Raw genomic sequence first — 15141 nt, 5'->3', positions numbered from 1 at the left:
TCTGTGTCTCTACTTCTGCTTTGCAAACAAATTCATCTGTATCATTTTTCTAGATTCCACATGTAAGCAATATTATATGATATTTGGGTAAATTTTTGATGAATCAAAGTCAAGCCACCACCAATAACTATATTCAATATGACACGGGTGGGGGGAGGTCCTGACTCTGACCTTGGGGCTTCCCCATCCCTCTTCTCTGAGATACAGGTCTTTACGTTTCCAGGGAATCTTGCTCTCTCTTTATTTCCCTCATTCTCCTGTTTAGTTCTTTTTTCTTCCCCTCTTTTCTTCGTTCCTCTTTCTTCTGTACTAGAAGTCTTCATGCTTTGGAAGCGGATTGGCGCGTACAGGTGGGGGGCACTTTCCCAGTGCACAGAGGCTGTTCCCACAATGGGTATGTGGCAGCTTTATGGCTTGTTGAGGGAAGGAGGCTTATGAAGTGCCAGGCAGAGCCCTTCCTGCTCCCGAGATCATGCTGGGGTGGCTGGACCCCCAGCCTGCAGGGTAGATCGGGGCCAGGGTAGGGGGTCTCACAGCCTGTGCCCAAGGAGCAGAAGCATGGCCACCTCTTGGGCACCATCCATCCATCTGTCTGTCCCTCTGTCGAGAAGAGCACCACGGGTCTCCTGCACGCCCGCCCCCCAGGGCTGGTTCTCTGGCCTCAGCCCCGCAGATGAGAAGGAACACTTCTCCAAGGCCAGACGATTGTCTGAGAAGCGGGTTTCTCAGTCCCCCAGGCGCCCTTTGTTGTGGCTTCACAATTCTTTCTCCTTTGTTCTTGGTTCTGCTTCTGCTCTGGAGAGATTTTTTCAGATGGAAGCCTGGGACTGAAGTGAGCTTTAAAATTGCCCTCAGGGATCAGACAGATGCTGGCGCCTCCCTGGTTATGCTGGCCTCCAAAGTCAAGTCAGCAGGCAGTGAAGGGCTGCGTCAGTCCAGGCCAGACCAACAGGAAATAAAGGTGTTCCCTGCCCGCCTTCTCCCAAACCCCTTCCTTCTCCCCTTTCCCTTTGCCTGGGACGTTTTTTCCCTCTCTCCACTTCCCCCATCCCCAGATGTCCGTGGACTTGATGCTCGTTGCCCGGTTCTCCTATTAAAAGTACGTGGGAGAAAAAAGTCATTTACACCTTAGTATGAATTAGATCAGTAGTTTGCCTGTTCTCATGAGATTTGCTGTCTCAGTCAATGAAGAGCTTAGGGCCACAATATAGACATTTGGGGCAGTTCCAGGAGAACAGGAGTTAAGGATGGAGGGGGATGCGACCCAGGAGGGCCTCTGCAGAGCCCTGCACTCACACACTGAGCTGCCAACACTGAGTCCTCACTTAGCTTGCATGTGTCCATGTTCCAGAACAAAGGATTTTGAAAATATACGGTTGGGAGTGATTCATGGCATTACTGGGGACAGGGAGTAGAGAAAACTGTGGCTGCTCGTCCAAGCAAGGAGGAGATACAGGGAGCTTTGTTGCACGGCTGACTCTAAATTTTGGATGCTGTTCTCATGATGGGGTAATTCTGCAGGTGGCCCAAGCCTGGAAGCAGGGCTGGCTTTTCGGAGCAGGTTCCCTCAGAGCTGCCCCAGGGGCAGTCAGCTGCCCTCAGAGGCAGTGAAGCCTCCATCACAGGGCTTGAGATCTCCTGGGTTCAGCCGTCGTCAGAGGAGGCCTTGCACATTGTCGAGGGGTGGTACCAGACCAGAGGCTCCGGGGTCCTTGGCTAAAATGCACATCCTGGGTCCCCACACTCTGCCAAACCCTGGCACAACCCTTCCATCTACTGAGCCAAAGAGCTCGGACCGCATCCCTCTACTCCTGCGCTCCTCCCCCACCCAGAGGGTCCGAGGCCCTGCAGCCCAACCACCCCACCTCTGCTCTGACCAGGTCCGCCACCAGCCTCAGCAGCCTCCACGCTCGTGCCCCTCACTCAACGCTCATCCCAGCTCAGGGCCTCGCCTGGCTGCAGCCTCCACCTGGAATGTTCCTACCTGGACTGTCCAGGGCCGGGTCCTCTCATGATGCCGGGTCCTGCTCCAGAGCCTCCCTAATTTGTCCAAGGTTGCCCTGCAGGCACGCAGGTCCCTGGAGGGAAGACGCCTATGCCATGTTGATAGATAACTCAACACTTTTAAGTGTCCTCTGGGACAATCCCTTCCACGAGCATTTGTGAGCACATACTGTGTGTCAGGGCCGAAGCACGTGACACCTTCCTCTCGTTGGGGATTCGGTGTGGGTGGATGTGCAGAGGCAGCCTGACTTTGGCCTTCACCTGGTAGCGGCACAGCAGAGGCGTCTGCTGTCCCATGGAATTTTAATGACTTCCAGGTGCAGGGATGCAGCCAGCCCGTCATCCTGACGTTCCACTCCGCCGTGGATGCTGGATGAAGGGGCCCCCGAGGCACAACCTCACTACAGTCCGGAGGGAGAAGGCGCCAACACCCCCAGACCAGCTCAGCCCGGCTTGGTCCCTTCTCCTGCCCCCCATCAACTCCCCGCTGCAGGGGACCCCTTGCTCTTGAAAAGGAAGCACCAGCGCACATCCTTAGAAATCCTTTTATTTGCATAGAAACAGAGTCTGGTTGTCAAAGTCTTCCCAAGGTCTCTCTCTCCTGAGAGGCTATGAATGTCCCTTTCACAGAGAGGCCACCGTGGCCACCCGTTAAAAATCACCCAGCCCACTCTCTGGGGGCGTCCCCCTCCCCTCTACGCTGCACCAGCAACCTTGTAACTTCACAGGGACAGGGCGGCAGCACTACTGGGGAAACTCTCTGATGGATGAATCGGCAGTCCCTCGCCCTTCCCCACTGCCCTCCCCTCCAGACCCTACCATCCCCCCTACCAGACCCCTGGCGCCCTAGCCTGCAGGCCTTTCCCCTGCCTGGAGCGGCTGTCCCCTCTCCTTCATCCTCCTGGTTCCCGGTCACCCTTGAGGGCTCGGCTGAGAACCACTCGCTCTGGAGAACCTTCCAGGACCTACCGTGATCTTTCTTTCTCAGGCCTCTCCCTGGGTTTCCTGACTTTCCCCGGCAACGTAAGCGCCGTGCGGGCAGGTCTGTCTTTCCGTTTGTGTCTGGGGCTCACAGCTCTGTGGCTGTACACAGTAGGACCTTAGTAAACTTGCTGATTGCCCAGGGGAGGGGGAGGCACCCAGCTGCCTGGAGAGCCCAGCCTGCTCCCTCCCTCTTGCAGCTCAGAGGTCTGATGAGGGCTGCTCACTGGGCTCCTGTGGCGGCTGGACCAGGACTCTCCCCAGCGGCCCCAGCGGCCTGAAAATGTTGACATTAGCTCCACCCTCCGGGCTCCTGGGGAGAACCCGTTGGTGAAGATCCCACACCTCCTTTGGCCAAGAGGCAGCTCAGGGGTTGGTTGAGTCCGATTAAAATGGTCCCCTCGTAACAGCGCTTGCTCTGCGCGGTGCTGGAGTCCGCGGACACTGGCGAAGCAACGTTATTCACTCATTCGTGCTTTCGATAAATATTGGGATGGCCAAAAAGTTCATTCGGGTTTTTCCGAAACGTATGGAAAAACGCGAATGAACTTTTTGGCCAACCTAATATTTTTTGCAACCTGCTGTGTGCTTTGCTAGGTGCTGAGAATACAGCCGAGAGAGACAGACAAGGGCCCTGCTTTCCTGGCACAGAGAGAAAGTAAACAGTCGGGTAACAAGTGCTGCTTCAAAGCAAAGCGGGGGCGGGGGGGTGGGGGGTGGAACAGGGAAGGCCTTCGGGAAAGGTGATACCTGAGCAGGAACCCCAGGGGGAAGTTAACTCCTGTGAAGCCATTAACAAGTGTCTGGCCATGGAGAGGGGATCCCGGCCCTCATTCAAGGAAAAACAGTCCCCTGCTGGGGTCCCCAAGGTCAACAGGCCGTGAAGGGAGAAGGAAGGGTCCCTGCCGCCTGGCCCCTCCCTTGCCAGCTGTTCCCAAATGTCATTGGCACCGCAGAGGCCCGTCCAGATCCATGCCGGGGCCACAGCCGACAGCGATGTGCCCGTGTGCTTTCTCAGGCTGGAGGGCCAGGCTGGTTCGGTGCCCCCTGGATAGCAGAGCATCCTCCTCAACACGCTTTGCCTTACGAAATGATTGACATGCATCTGCTCACACAGGATCCACCTCAGGGCACCATGTTTCTCCCTTGTTTTCCTTTTGGAAGGAACTGGGGGCACCGACATCCTCCCTGACAAAGGACAGGATGCGCTTTCTCTTCCAAAGGGGGCTGGAAGGAGCCAGGAGTGAGTTCTACAGGGAGGTGAGGGGTCTGGGGCTGAGGTCAGAGGTCAGCCTCTTGCCAAATGGGGCGGAAAGCAGGAAGGAGGGGGGAATGGTTACAAAGATCTCAAGGCGCTTGCCCTGAGAACCGAGTTGTAGAATAAAACATGAATTAACTGAAAATTTCTCCTCCAAGGGATTCTCTTGCCACGTAGGGATGGTTGGAAGGGGCAGGGAAAAAAAAAAAAAAGACATTTGGTTTTCCAGAAAGCCTGATTTCAGATGTAATAATTCTCACACAAGAAGCAGGGAAGGTGGCTCTCAGGCACTGCTTTTGGAAGGGATGGTGCTCGGTGCAGGGGCGCGGGCACCACACAGGGGGCGGCCCTGGGCCCTCCAACATCTGCAGGGTCACAGATTGTGGAGGATCTGGGCCGTGGTCGGGGTGGGCTTCTGGGGGGATTCCAGGACCACAAATTGTATAAGCGTGAGGGAGGAGGTCACATACTTTGGGCCCATTTTTAACCCTTTAGGGATCAGGTGGTGTGTGTGTGTGTGTGTGTGTGTGTGTGTGTGTGTGCTTACTAACTCTACAGGACACGCACTTTGGGGTGTTGTCTCCATAAGCAAAGGGATGCAAGGGGCTGAGTTAACTCCTTGTGGCTTATTAACGCTTTCTCAAAGCCAGACGCCGTCCTGGCTCGCAGAGGCTCCTCTCTCTCACCCTCTCCCCGCCTTCCCACATTTTACCTCTTAAGAGAAAATGCTTTGGGGCCCAAACTCACTGAATCATCGGCTCAATTCTGTACCTTTGTCCTCGTCTCGGTGGCTTACTTCTGGTGTCATTTTCAGCCACGGAAATCTGGAGTCACTGAATGAATCATGACAAAATAGCCTGGAGCTGACATTCTAGACAAGGGGGGGGGGTGGGGCAGACAAGAAATGAGACAATGAAGGGAATTATGCAGCGGATGAGGGGTGGGGTGAAATCTGAACAGAAAAACAGAGATGGATGGACAGGGTGTGGGGGGAGGTAACAAGAGAGTGAGTGGATGAGCGAATGAATGAATGAATGTGTGAGTGAATGAATAAGTAAATGATGAATGAATGAGTGAATGACTGAGTGGGTAAATCATGGGTGAATGAATGAATGATGGGTGAGTGAATGAATGAAAGAATGTGTGAGAGAATGAATAAGTGAATGAATGAATGAGTGAATGAATGAGTGAGTAAATCATGGATGAGTGAATGAATGATGGTGAACGAATGAATGAATGTGTGAGTGAATGAATAAGTGAATGAATGAGTGATGAATGAGTGGGTAAATCATGAGTGAGTGAATGAATGACCCCCCAACCAGCCCAGGCAGTGCTATCAGAAGAGCCGGGGGCCAAGAGTCCTCCAGGCAGGCAGCTGGGTAAGATGCCCCACCCCATGCACTGGGCTGGCATCTCAGGCAGCATCTGCTCCCGTGCTCCATGGTGGGGCAGACAGCCCACGTTTGCTGAACCTAACACTTAGCACAGGGACCCTTGGAGGATGCCCTCAGGTGGACCAGGTGGCTGCCCTCTGGGTCTCCAAATAGAGAGCTCTTTCACCTCCTCCACTCAAAAGCCTCTGTGACCAGCTGTGTAATCATATAAGCTTTGTAATTAAAGACTAAACTTTGTCAAAATATTTTAGGAACGTGTCTCCAATTGGCCCTAAGCAAAGGTGGTTTTCTCTAAATTGGTGCTGTACAGATAAAAATCCGATAAACTGGCCATTTTCCCTCAAACAGTAAAAAGGGTACCATGTAACCCTGCAGGTTATATGGTATGTCAGAGTTTTTAATAATAGTTTCCCTTTTCCTGGTGATAAAACTAATTTGTGTTCACTGCAGAAATCTTAGAAGACACAGAGAAATGTAAAGCAGAAAATAAAAGCCATCCAATATAGTTTTCCTACATAATAAGAAAAGGCTTTGTAGCTAACCTGTTCAGTATCTTGCCCCTGACCACAGGCAGATCTGATCCTTGAAATAGGGCTTGTCTGAATTAAGATGTGCTGGGTACGTATAAAATACACATTAGATTTCAAATTGTTATAGGGTAAAAAGAATGTCAACTAGCTCATCGATAATTTTTTTATTGATCACGTGTTGAAAAGATAACATTTTATAGAATAAGCTACATAAAATACTTTATCAATTTCCCTTGATGATTTTTATTCTTGTAATGTGGCTATTTCAGCATCGCAAATTACCAGTGGCTCACATCACGCTCCTATTGGACAGTGCTGTTCCGTAGGGGCCAAGAACCCACTCCCTTAGTACACCAGAAAGCTCCATTGGAGGATGAGGTCCAAGGTCCCAAACCTGGAGGAGGTTCGTAGTTCTGACCCCCAGCACCGGGGCAGGGAGAGCCAGTGCCTTGTTGGTGAGGCTTCTGGTTCATCAGCTCATTCACGCCTCCCAAAAACATTGGGTCATTGCTTTGGGCTGGGTGTCCAGCCAGGCAGGCCCCAGAACACAGGATGCAGTGAGCTTGTACCCGAGAGAAGCTTGCAGCCCAGCAGCTTGGCTGCAGGACGGAGACCCAGGACCTAGCAGAGGCCTGACACAAAACAGAAGCTCTGCACTGAATCATACACACATGAAGGCACAACCACATGAACAGCAAGGTTTCCAGGGAAAGGCCATTCGTGGCCTCACAAAAACCCAGAAGATCTTTTTATTCCAGCCCTGGGGTCTCACAGGAAAGCATCAGGGTCTTCCCATAAAGATACCAAAGCCTGGTCCTCTGTCCAAGGATTTCTGGTTTTGCTTGATCTTTGGGGAAGCTGTGTGAGGTCACACTGAGTGGTCCAAGAGGATGAGCTCTGGAGGGAGACCCAGGTCACCGACCTAGGCTGTGACGTCAGGGTCCAGCCTCCCGCGAGATGGGTCTTTAGGGAAATTAAGGGTTGTGTGTGGCCACTGACCCCAGGACAGCAATAATGCACATGTGATGCACTCCAAAACACACGCATGCGTGCATGGGGAGGATGCAGGCGGTTGGGCTGTGTGGGCGAGAGCGGTTGCTCCTGTTCACACATTTCAAGGGCGTGGGGCGAGCTCCATCCCAGCTCCGGCCTCACGCCACCTTCAGCCTGGAGCACCTGGCTCTTATCTCTCAGCAGCTCCATGATCTGGAAGGCTCTGCCTGGTGTGGTGTGAGCCCAGATGAAGGCGATCTGTGCGTGGGACTTGGAAATCCTTTGTTCTCTTGGGGAGTGCTGAGGAAAGGGAATGGCTACTACTCAGAGCAAGACAGGCTGAAGCTCTGCTATTCTTTCAAGACCCAAGAAGAAGCGTTAGACCCCCGGGCAGGGCTTTCATCTTGAGAAGCGGGCAGCCAGCATGCTGTGATCGGACTCTCCACCCTCTGCTGGGCAGGGTGGTCCAGAGGCTGTCTCGGCTGCATCCTGCATCCCATCCCCGGTGGGCAGGATTTCTGGTGCCCAAGTGTCTGTCGTCATGGGAATGAATATCATGATTCCTGTAGGGTTGCTGGGGAGGAGGGAGCAGCCACTGGAGACTCAGTCTGGACTTCTCCCCAAACCTCCAAAGAAAGGACCTTGGCCGGGGGTGGGGGTGTGACATCTGTGTGAATCCACTTGCAAATGGTTGTAATCACTATAAGAATTCGAGTTACTATTTGTAGAGAACTTAGCATGGTGCTGGCTTGTAGTAAACGCTGCCCCACTGCTTGTTAAATAAATAAACATAAACAGGGAAATCTATATTGTGCCAAAGATGGGACGGGGGTGCGGGTTAAGAGTGGAGAAATAAAGTAGGAGGAGATGTGAGGAAGATGGAGCAGAAATGGGCCTGAGTGCCTGGATGGAGCCAGCAGAACAGAGATGAGTCATGCCAACTGACTCAGGCCAGAAGGGCTTCCAGGAGGAAGTGACGGGCTGGGTTCTAACTTACCCTGGGCATGTTTTTAGAGTTCCTAGGAATTCTCAGAAGGCGGGCCTTGGGTTAACAAAACACATAAAACATCTGAAAACCCTCTGATGGAAACAACACCCATGGATTCTGTGGGGGTGGGGGAAGTCCCCCAGACAGAGCTTCATGCTTTGGTTACATTCCAGAACTGTGGGCTGGCAGTTTCCGCGCCCAAGGAATCTCCCATCCAGCTGCAGCTTGCCAGCTTCTGCTCAGAGCTCTGATATCATTCGAAGGAAGGAAATGACAGGGGTCCAGTCTCCCACCCACCGTATCTCAGTTATAAATTCTCCAGGCACATCTTCCCTGGGGATAATTACACCCTGAGTCGCTTTTAGCATGTTAGGTCATATACCTGTGGGGTGTTCGTTTTTTTCCTACAGGGGCTGCCCACCAGATACTCGAAGGGAGCGCCGAGCCAGCGGGGGATGGGTGGCCATTGGCGCTCATAATTGCCCTGAGTCATGAGCCTATCACTTCTTCTGCACTCCTCTCCCCACCCAGGCTGCCCGTGAGTCAACGGCATTTATTTAGCACCTCTGAGTGCAGAGATCTGTCCTGGGGAGAAGGCTGCCCCATGCAGGGGTGGCCAGAACGAGGGCCAGAGCAGCCTGGTGTGTCCTGGGCTGTGCCAGCCCCTCCACCAACTGAGAGCAGCCCTGGGGGGGCATCTGTGTATTTTGTAAAAACAAATCATAACTCCCACCTCGTGTATCTCTAATAAAAAGCCAAGTACCTCTCCAGGCCTCCATTCCCATCAGAGAAATGGGGGTGGTAAGATCAGTCTCCTGGGTCTTCCTTGCAGCCTGGGAACAGGGTTCTCAACAGGGAGGGGTTTTGCCCCCAGGGGACACCTAACAATGTCTGGTGATGTGTTTGGTTGTCACACTGGAAGGGAGATGGTGCTACTGGCATCTACTGGGAGGAAGTCAGGGATGCTGCTGAGCATCTCACGGGGCGCAGGGTGGCCCCAGGACAAATTACGATCCAGCGCCAGATGTCGACAGAGCCAAGGTGAGAAGCCCCGCTGGAGAGCGCCGTATCAGAGAGACCCTTGTGGGAATAATCCCTGCCCCGGGCTCACTATAGCCTCAGTCTGTCTGCTCGCTGTGTAAAGCTTGGTTTGCTCTCCTGGTGAGGCTCAGACCGGTGCCACTAAGCAGGAACAGTGCCAGACGTTCTTTCTTTCTCGTGCACAATGCCAAGGAGATGAAACTGACGTTGCAAAGAAAACACCACTGGAAAGGGCCCCCTCCTGAGCCACTTACAAAGGAGGCATTCACCCGGGAGCATGCTCAGCCTCCTCTCCTGCGCCCCTTGTCACTCTGTGCTTGTACGCCTGGTGACTATTAAAATGTCAGCAGAGACGAAAGTGCCTAACGGTGGGTCACATCACAATGACACGAAAAGGCAACACGGTGGCAGAAAAGGGTGAGCCGTGAGGCCCATAACTTCCCATAATAAAAGATACCACTTAAACTAATGAGACCGGTTTTTACTAATTCATGAGTGGGGAATTAATCCTTCTGGTGAAATCAGCCCCTTTGGATCTTTAACGGTGAGAATCACTGAGTCAAAAAGAAGAAAATGCAAAATTAATGCAACAGTTTATCTAGAGGATCTGTTTATAAGCAGTTAGCGATTCAGAGTAGAGACGGAATCCCAACATCATGGCCCATGAGACACTGTAAGGCAGGGAACCCAGGAGGTGAAATCATCACCAGAACAAAAGGGACCCTTTAAGGGACCCTCTAACTTAAGAGATATCTCAACTAGAAGCATCCCATTCCTCCTTCCTGATTTGGTGGGAATGTTTTTACTACTTGTTGGTCCCTGGAATCCCAAGACCCAAGAACCGCGCCCCCACCCCCACCCCGGCCCAGGCCATAAGTAGCCCGGGGATGGAATTGATCCCAGCTGGCCCATCCTTGCACCTGCTCTGTGCAGAGGCCACCCTGCATTTCCCCTCCCCTTGATGAAGCATTTCTACACCGTCCACCTCAGAAGATTAGGGGAGGGGACGAGAGGAAGCAGATGCAGGGAGCGGGGCAAAGCAAGGAAATCAACTGTATATGGCAAAGAAAGTGATGCTTTACAGGCAAGCAGATGTCTTGAACCTGGCTAAGGCATGAATCACAGAAACAAGTGCAGAAACACAGCTTTTGGGGCAAAGCCAGAGGGGGCGCTGTCTCCGGAGGAGGTTGGGAGCTGCCAAGCCTGAAAGACTGTCCCCCACCCTGCAGCCCCCAGAAGGGCTCAGGCACAAAGCCCCCAGGCCTCCTGGGGTCAGCAGTCAAGTGTCACCGCCCAAACGTTTGGAAATGCCAACATACCCAGAATTGAGGAATTACATTTTTCCTCTTTTCTTCACAAATTATATCTCGTAGACATCGGCAAGACCCTTTGCCACTTGAAAATAAATTTAGAAAGATGGTACATTAGGGTTACACAATCTTGGTTGTTTACCAACACGGATAAGAGAATGAAGTTACATAATCTTGCGTGTGTGTGTGTGTGTGTGTGTGATTCTTCCCAGCCCTGAAAACTTCAGCTTTTAAGGGCAAGATCTCCCTGGCGTGGCAGAAACTGTGCAGGACTGTTTCCGGCCTTGGGCAGCCTAGCGCACTTCTCCAAACCTACTCTAGCTGTCCAAGGTGCAGACAAAGAGTCCTTTAGGGCCACTCAGCTCCCATTGGCAAGGCCAGCCCAAGGATGGAGTAACCTTCTTGCATTTCTCCAAGTTCAAGAAATTCATAAACTTGAGTCTAAATGGGGGAGGGAAGAAGGTCATGACAATGACAAGATGATAGTTTGTAGTAACAGTGGCGGCCACTGCCCAGCCTCCCTTGTGCGCGGCACTGAGCTGCAGCTTCACACACACTGGATGCTCACGGGAGAAGATGGAGTCTCTGTGAGGCTTAAGGAGCCTCGTCCAAGGTCACAGGGCTGGGAAGTGCCAGAGCGGGAACCCAACCCCATCCCATCTCCACCACCCCATCCTGTCTGATCCCAGAATGCATTCTTGAAACCACAGCAGGCTGATGACATCATGGCCTTAGAAGGCAGCTTTATAATCATTCTTTAGAATCATTTCTGTAGGCTCTGAATGTTCCTCAGTGGCCATTTGACAAGCAATTATTGGGCATCAACTGTATGAATCCACTGTAAAATGAGGTGGATTAAAGAAAGTGCTGTAGTCAAGGTACAGGCAGGTTCTTGGGCCTCAGTGATTGGGCGAGAGGCAGTCCAGGATGACTTCTTGGAGGAGGTGGCATTTGGCACACACACCTTGAGGAACTAACGGCATGCAGAAGGGCAGAAAAACAGGAGACTTCATTCCCACTGGGCAGGGCTGCTAGCGTGGCCCCCGAGGGCTAAACCTCAGCATGGTTGCCCCCAGAGACCTGCGTCCCCCTCCTGCAGGGATGGAGGATTAAAAATGTCCTGAGGAGTGCCAGCTGTGTGCCCGAGCCCTGCTAGTCCTGGGAGGAGACCATCCAAGTCACCGTCCGTCCCTCAGGGAGGCAGCAGAGCATAATGGAGTGCAGGCAACTCTGCACGAGCTCCCCCCGCCCACACTTCCTTGGCCTCCGAAGTCCCCAGCCCCCTCTGCAAAAGGAGGACCAGGGTGTGGGGTTAAATGAGATGAACTGTGTCCCAGACTCTGCTCGTGCCTGGGCACAGAGTACTAAACATTCCATAAATGGGGGCTGCGGGCAACCTTAGGGGGCTCCGGGGAGCTGGACAGGGCGGGCATGCAGAAAGCAGGGGAGGCTCCCCGGAGGAGGTGAGAGCTGAGTGACAGCCAGCCGGAGTCAGTCAGCGGGTGGGGCGGGAAGGGGCAGGGAGAGCATTCCTGACTTCAATCTCAGAAGCGTGTCTCCCTGCAAGGTGACCCCCAACTGAATTGTAAGGTAGGGGCGACTGAACCTTTCCTCCCTGACGTGAAACCCGGGCCACCAAGGGGCGCTTTCCCCGGATAAAAATAAAACTTGAAGGGGCCCGCAGGAATGGAATACTTTCTTCCTGTGTTTAAATTTCTACGGAAAATCTGACCCGCGTGGCCGCCGCCCCGGCCATAAGCGGGCGCACAGAGCGGATCATCTTTCTTGGAGGCAAAGGAAGCCGGCCGGCGTGTGGGTCCCGCGGGACCGGCAGGGTGGGCGCTCCCGCACCGCAGCGCGCGGGGCCGGGGCCGGGGCCGGCGCCGGCGCCGGGCGGCGCGGGCGGCGGGCGGAGCGGGAGGCCCGGCCCCCCGCGAGCCAGCGCGCCGCGAACGCTGCCTGTCCGCTTGCAGAGGCCGCCGGGGCCGTGGATGGGGAGGGCGCGCCGCCCGGCGGTCCTGGCGCACAGGCGGCCGCGATGAGGGTCAACGAGAAGTACTCGACGCTCCCGGCCGCGGACCGCAGCGTCCACATCATCAACATCTGCGCCATCGAGGACATCGGCTACCTGCCGTCCGAGGGCACGGTGAGTGCGGGCGGCCGCGATCCGGCGGGAGGGCCGCGCACCTGCGCCGCGCCCCGGACGGGCGCGACTGGTGCGGGGGGAGAGGCGCCAGGTCCGCGGGGCTCGGGGCGCGTGGGGGGCGACCACCCGCGCGGCCGCCCCGGCCCCGCGTCCCAGCCCGCAGCCGCTTCGCCCGAGCGGGCCGCTGGGGCCCCGGGGGGGATAGCCGCCTCGCCCCGGGAGGGTGGCAGCCTCCAGGCCCCACCGCGCCGCCACCCTCCGGGGACCGACCTGTACGGGGCGCGGAGTCCCCGGGGCGGCGCGGGAGGCGGCGCGGGGTACGGCACGGGAGTTCCGCACACCCCGGGCAGCAGGCGGGCGCCGGTAGCTCGAGACTGACTTTCCGCGCTGGTCCCAGTCCCCAGCCCGGCGCTCGCGCCTGGCCTGGGTGGTAGCCGGGCCGCGTGGGCCAGCGCCTGGCCGACCACGTGGTTGGGTCCCCTGTCTGGGGTCCCCGGTACCCCTACCACTCTCTCTGGGGCGGGACCCAGCGGTCGCAAGGATCCCCGGAGGTCAGAATTCGCCCATGTGGGTTTTGGCTTAGCGCTGGAACAAAGTTTGCCTGAAGGGGGAAGGGCTGAGACCAGCGCCCTCAGCCGGGGAGCCCCGCTGCCGCTCGTTCCGGGGCCAGAGAACAGACTCCCCTTTCTCCCCGGTGCCCACACAGCCACTGCCAAAGCCCCTCCCCAGGAGATGCGGAGGCCCCAGCCCCGTGTTTCCCTCTGACCAAGCCCAAGATTGCCCTAGACTGCCTCTCTAGCCTCGGCCGGAGTCCGGCCGGGCATCCAGGGAGGTGCCTGTGGGGTGCGGTCCGGGAAAGGCAGAGACCCTCCGGCCTTGCACCCCCTGAGGTCATGATTGGGCTCCTGTGGGCTATGGGGGTGTTCTCTACAGCTGGGCTTGCGCAGAAATGCTGGCAATGTTAGGGACCAGTGCTGGTGGTGACCTTGAAAGTTTAGGGTCATCATTTCAGCGCACACTGTGTGCCTGCTGCGTGCCAGGCCCTGTGGTATCCCGGACACCACCAGAGTGAACGAACCGGGGAACCCCGCCCAGCTGGAGCTTAAGGAGCAGTGGTGGAAGTTACCCAAGACAGTGACAAGGGACGCTTCCAGAGCTATGGGCCAGCCGCTGTGTTAACTCATTTCACTCTCTCAGTAACCGTATGGGGTAGGTGCTGTTACCACAGATGAAGAAACTGAGGCCAGGAGGGTGCAGATGACTGCCCCATGTCACCCACCAGCTGGGAGGAGAGCTAGGAAGGGTGAAGACACAGAGGCAGGTGACCACGGACAGCCTGTTGGAGGGATGAGGATTCTGGAGGAGAAGGGGCCAGTTATACCCATAATGGGGTGGGGTGGGGCCTTTCACACTAGGAAATCACATATTTGAAAACCCAGAGGTGGGAATGAGGGGGACACCGGTTAGGAGGCATGAGGTAGAGGTGGCAGCTAAGGAAATGGAGAGAAACAGACATTCCAAGGTAGACCAGATTGAACTTGAGAATGAACGGGCTGTGAAATTAAAAATGGAGGGCTTCCCTGGTGGCGCAGTGGTTGAGAGTCCGCCTGCTGGTGCAGGGGACACGTGTTCGTGCCCCAGTCCGGGAAGATCCCACATGCCGCAGAGCGGCTGGGCCCGTGAGCCATGGCCGCTGAGCCTGCACGTCCAGAGCCTGTGCTCCACTACGGGAGAGGCCACACCAGTGAGAGACCCGCGTACCGCAAAAAAAAAAAAAAAAAATGGAGCCCTTAATAAATGGCCCCTGGGCTCTGGAATTTTAGTTCAGGGACCCGTTGTCTATCCCAATCCAGAAATTCTCGGCTCCCCCAAACTCTGGTGAGGGCCACAAAGTCTGCAAGGTGGCAGCTCGGCTCTTCTTTCAAGCTTCTCACAGCCCAGAAGCAAGCAGACAAGCCCAGAGGAGACTAGTGACTTATTTTGCACACAGCTCTTACGGTGGGGAGGCTTCAGGTATGACGGGCTTGGAGGGCTGTGAATCAGGAGCACGTGGCCGCAGGAAGGAGGGCTGAGCAGCGTCCCACCAGAGAAATGGCCACAGACAAGCTGGAAGCAGTGGCTCTAGGAGCTGGGGGCCTATCTGTGCAGGGCAGGCAGTGTGCCGGGGAGAGCCTTCAAGGGCATCCCCAGCACAGCTCAAGCCAATAGTTGTTGCTCAGTCATTACTTTTTTTTTTTTTTTTTTAATTTTGGAATAATTTTATTTTATTTTTATTTTTTTTATTAGTTTCTGCTTTATAACAAAGTGAATCAGTCATACATATACATCTGTTCCCACATCCCTTCCCTCATGCATCTCCCTCCCTCCCACCCTCCCCATCCCACCCCTCCAGGCGGTCACAAAGCACCGAGCTGATCTCCCCGTGCTCTGTGGCTGCTTCCCACTATCTATCTACCTTACGTTTGGTAGTGTATATATGTCCATGCCTCTCTTTCG

The 15141-nt window shown here is 54.9% G+C and overlaps 1 protein-coding gene across 2 annotated transcripts in view; it reads left to right on the top strand.

Annotated features, from left to right (window-relative positions):
• The window catches only part of ANO1 (anoctamin 1), a gene marked incomplete at both ends in the record, with an annotated part of 164967 nt that overhangs the window by 60768 nt on the left and 89058 nt on the right, over positions 1-15141 (top strand). Inside the window, one exon of one of the 2 annotated variants that reach the window (XM_079708287.1) lies at positions 12473-12645. In XM_079708287.1, coding sequence (XP_079564413.1) covers positions 12473-12645 — 173 coding nt within the window. Of the gene's footprint in view, positions 1-12472; positions 12646-15141 lie in introns of those variants that run through there. The other variant, XM_079708288.1, reaches the window with a different exon arrangement.

Source organism: Hyperoodon ampullatus, assembly GCF_949752795.1.
Source record: "Hyperoodon ampullatus genome assembly, chromosome: 7".
In the NCBI taxonomy this organism is placed as follows: Eukaryota; Metazoa; Chordata; class Mammalia; order Artiodactyla; family Ziphiidae; genus Hyperoodon; species Hyperoodon ampullatus.
This window is presented reverse-complemented; position numbering and strand designations above follow the sequence as displayed.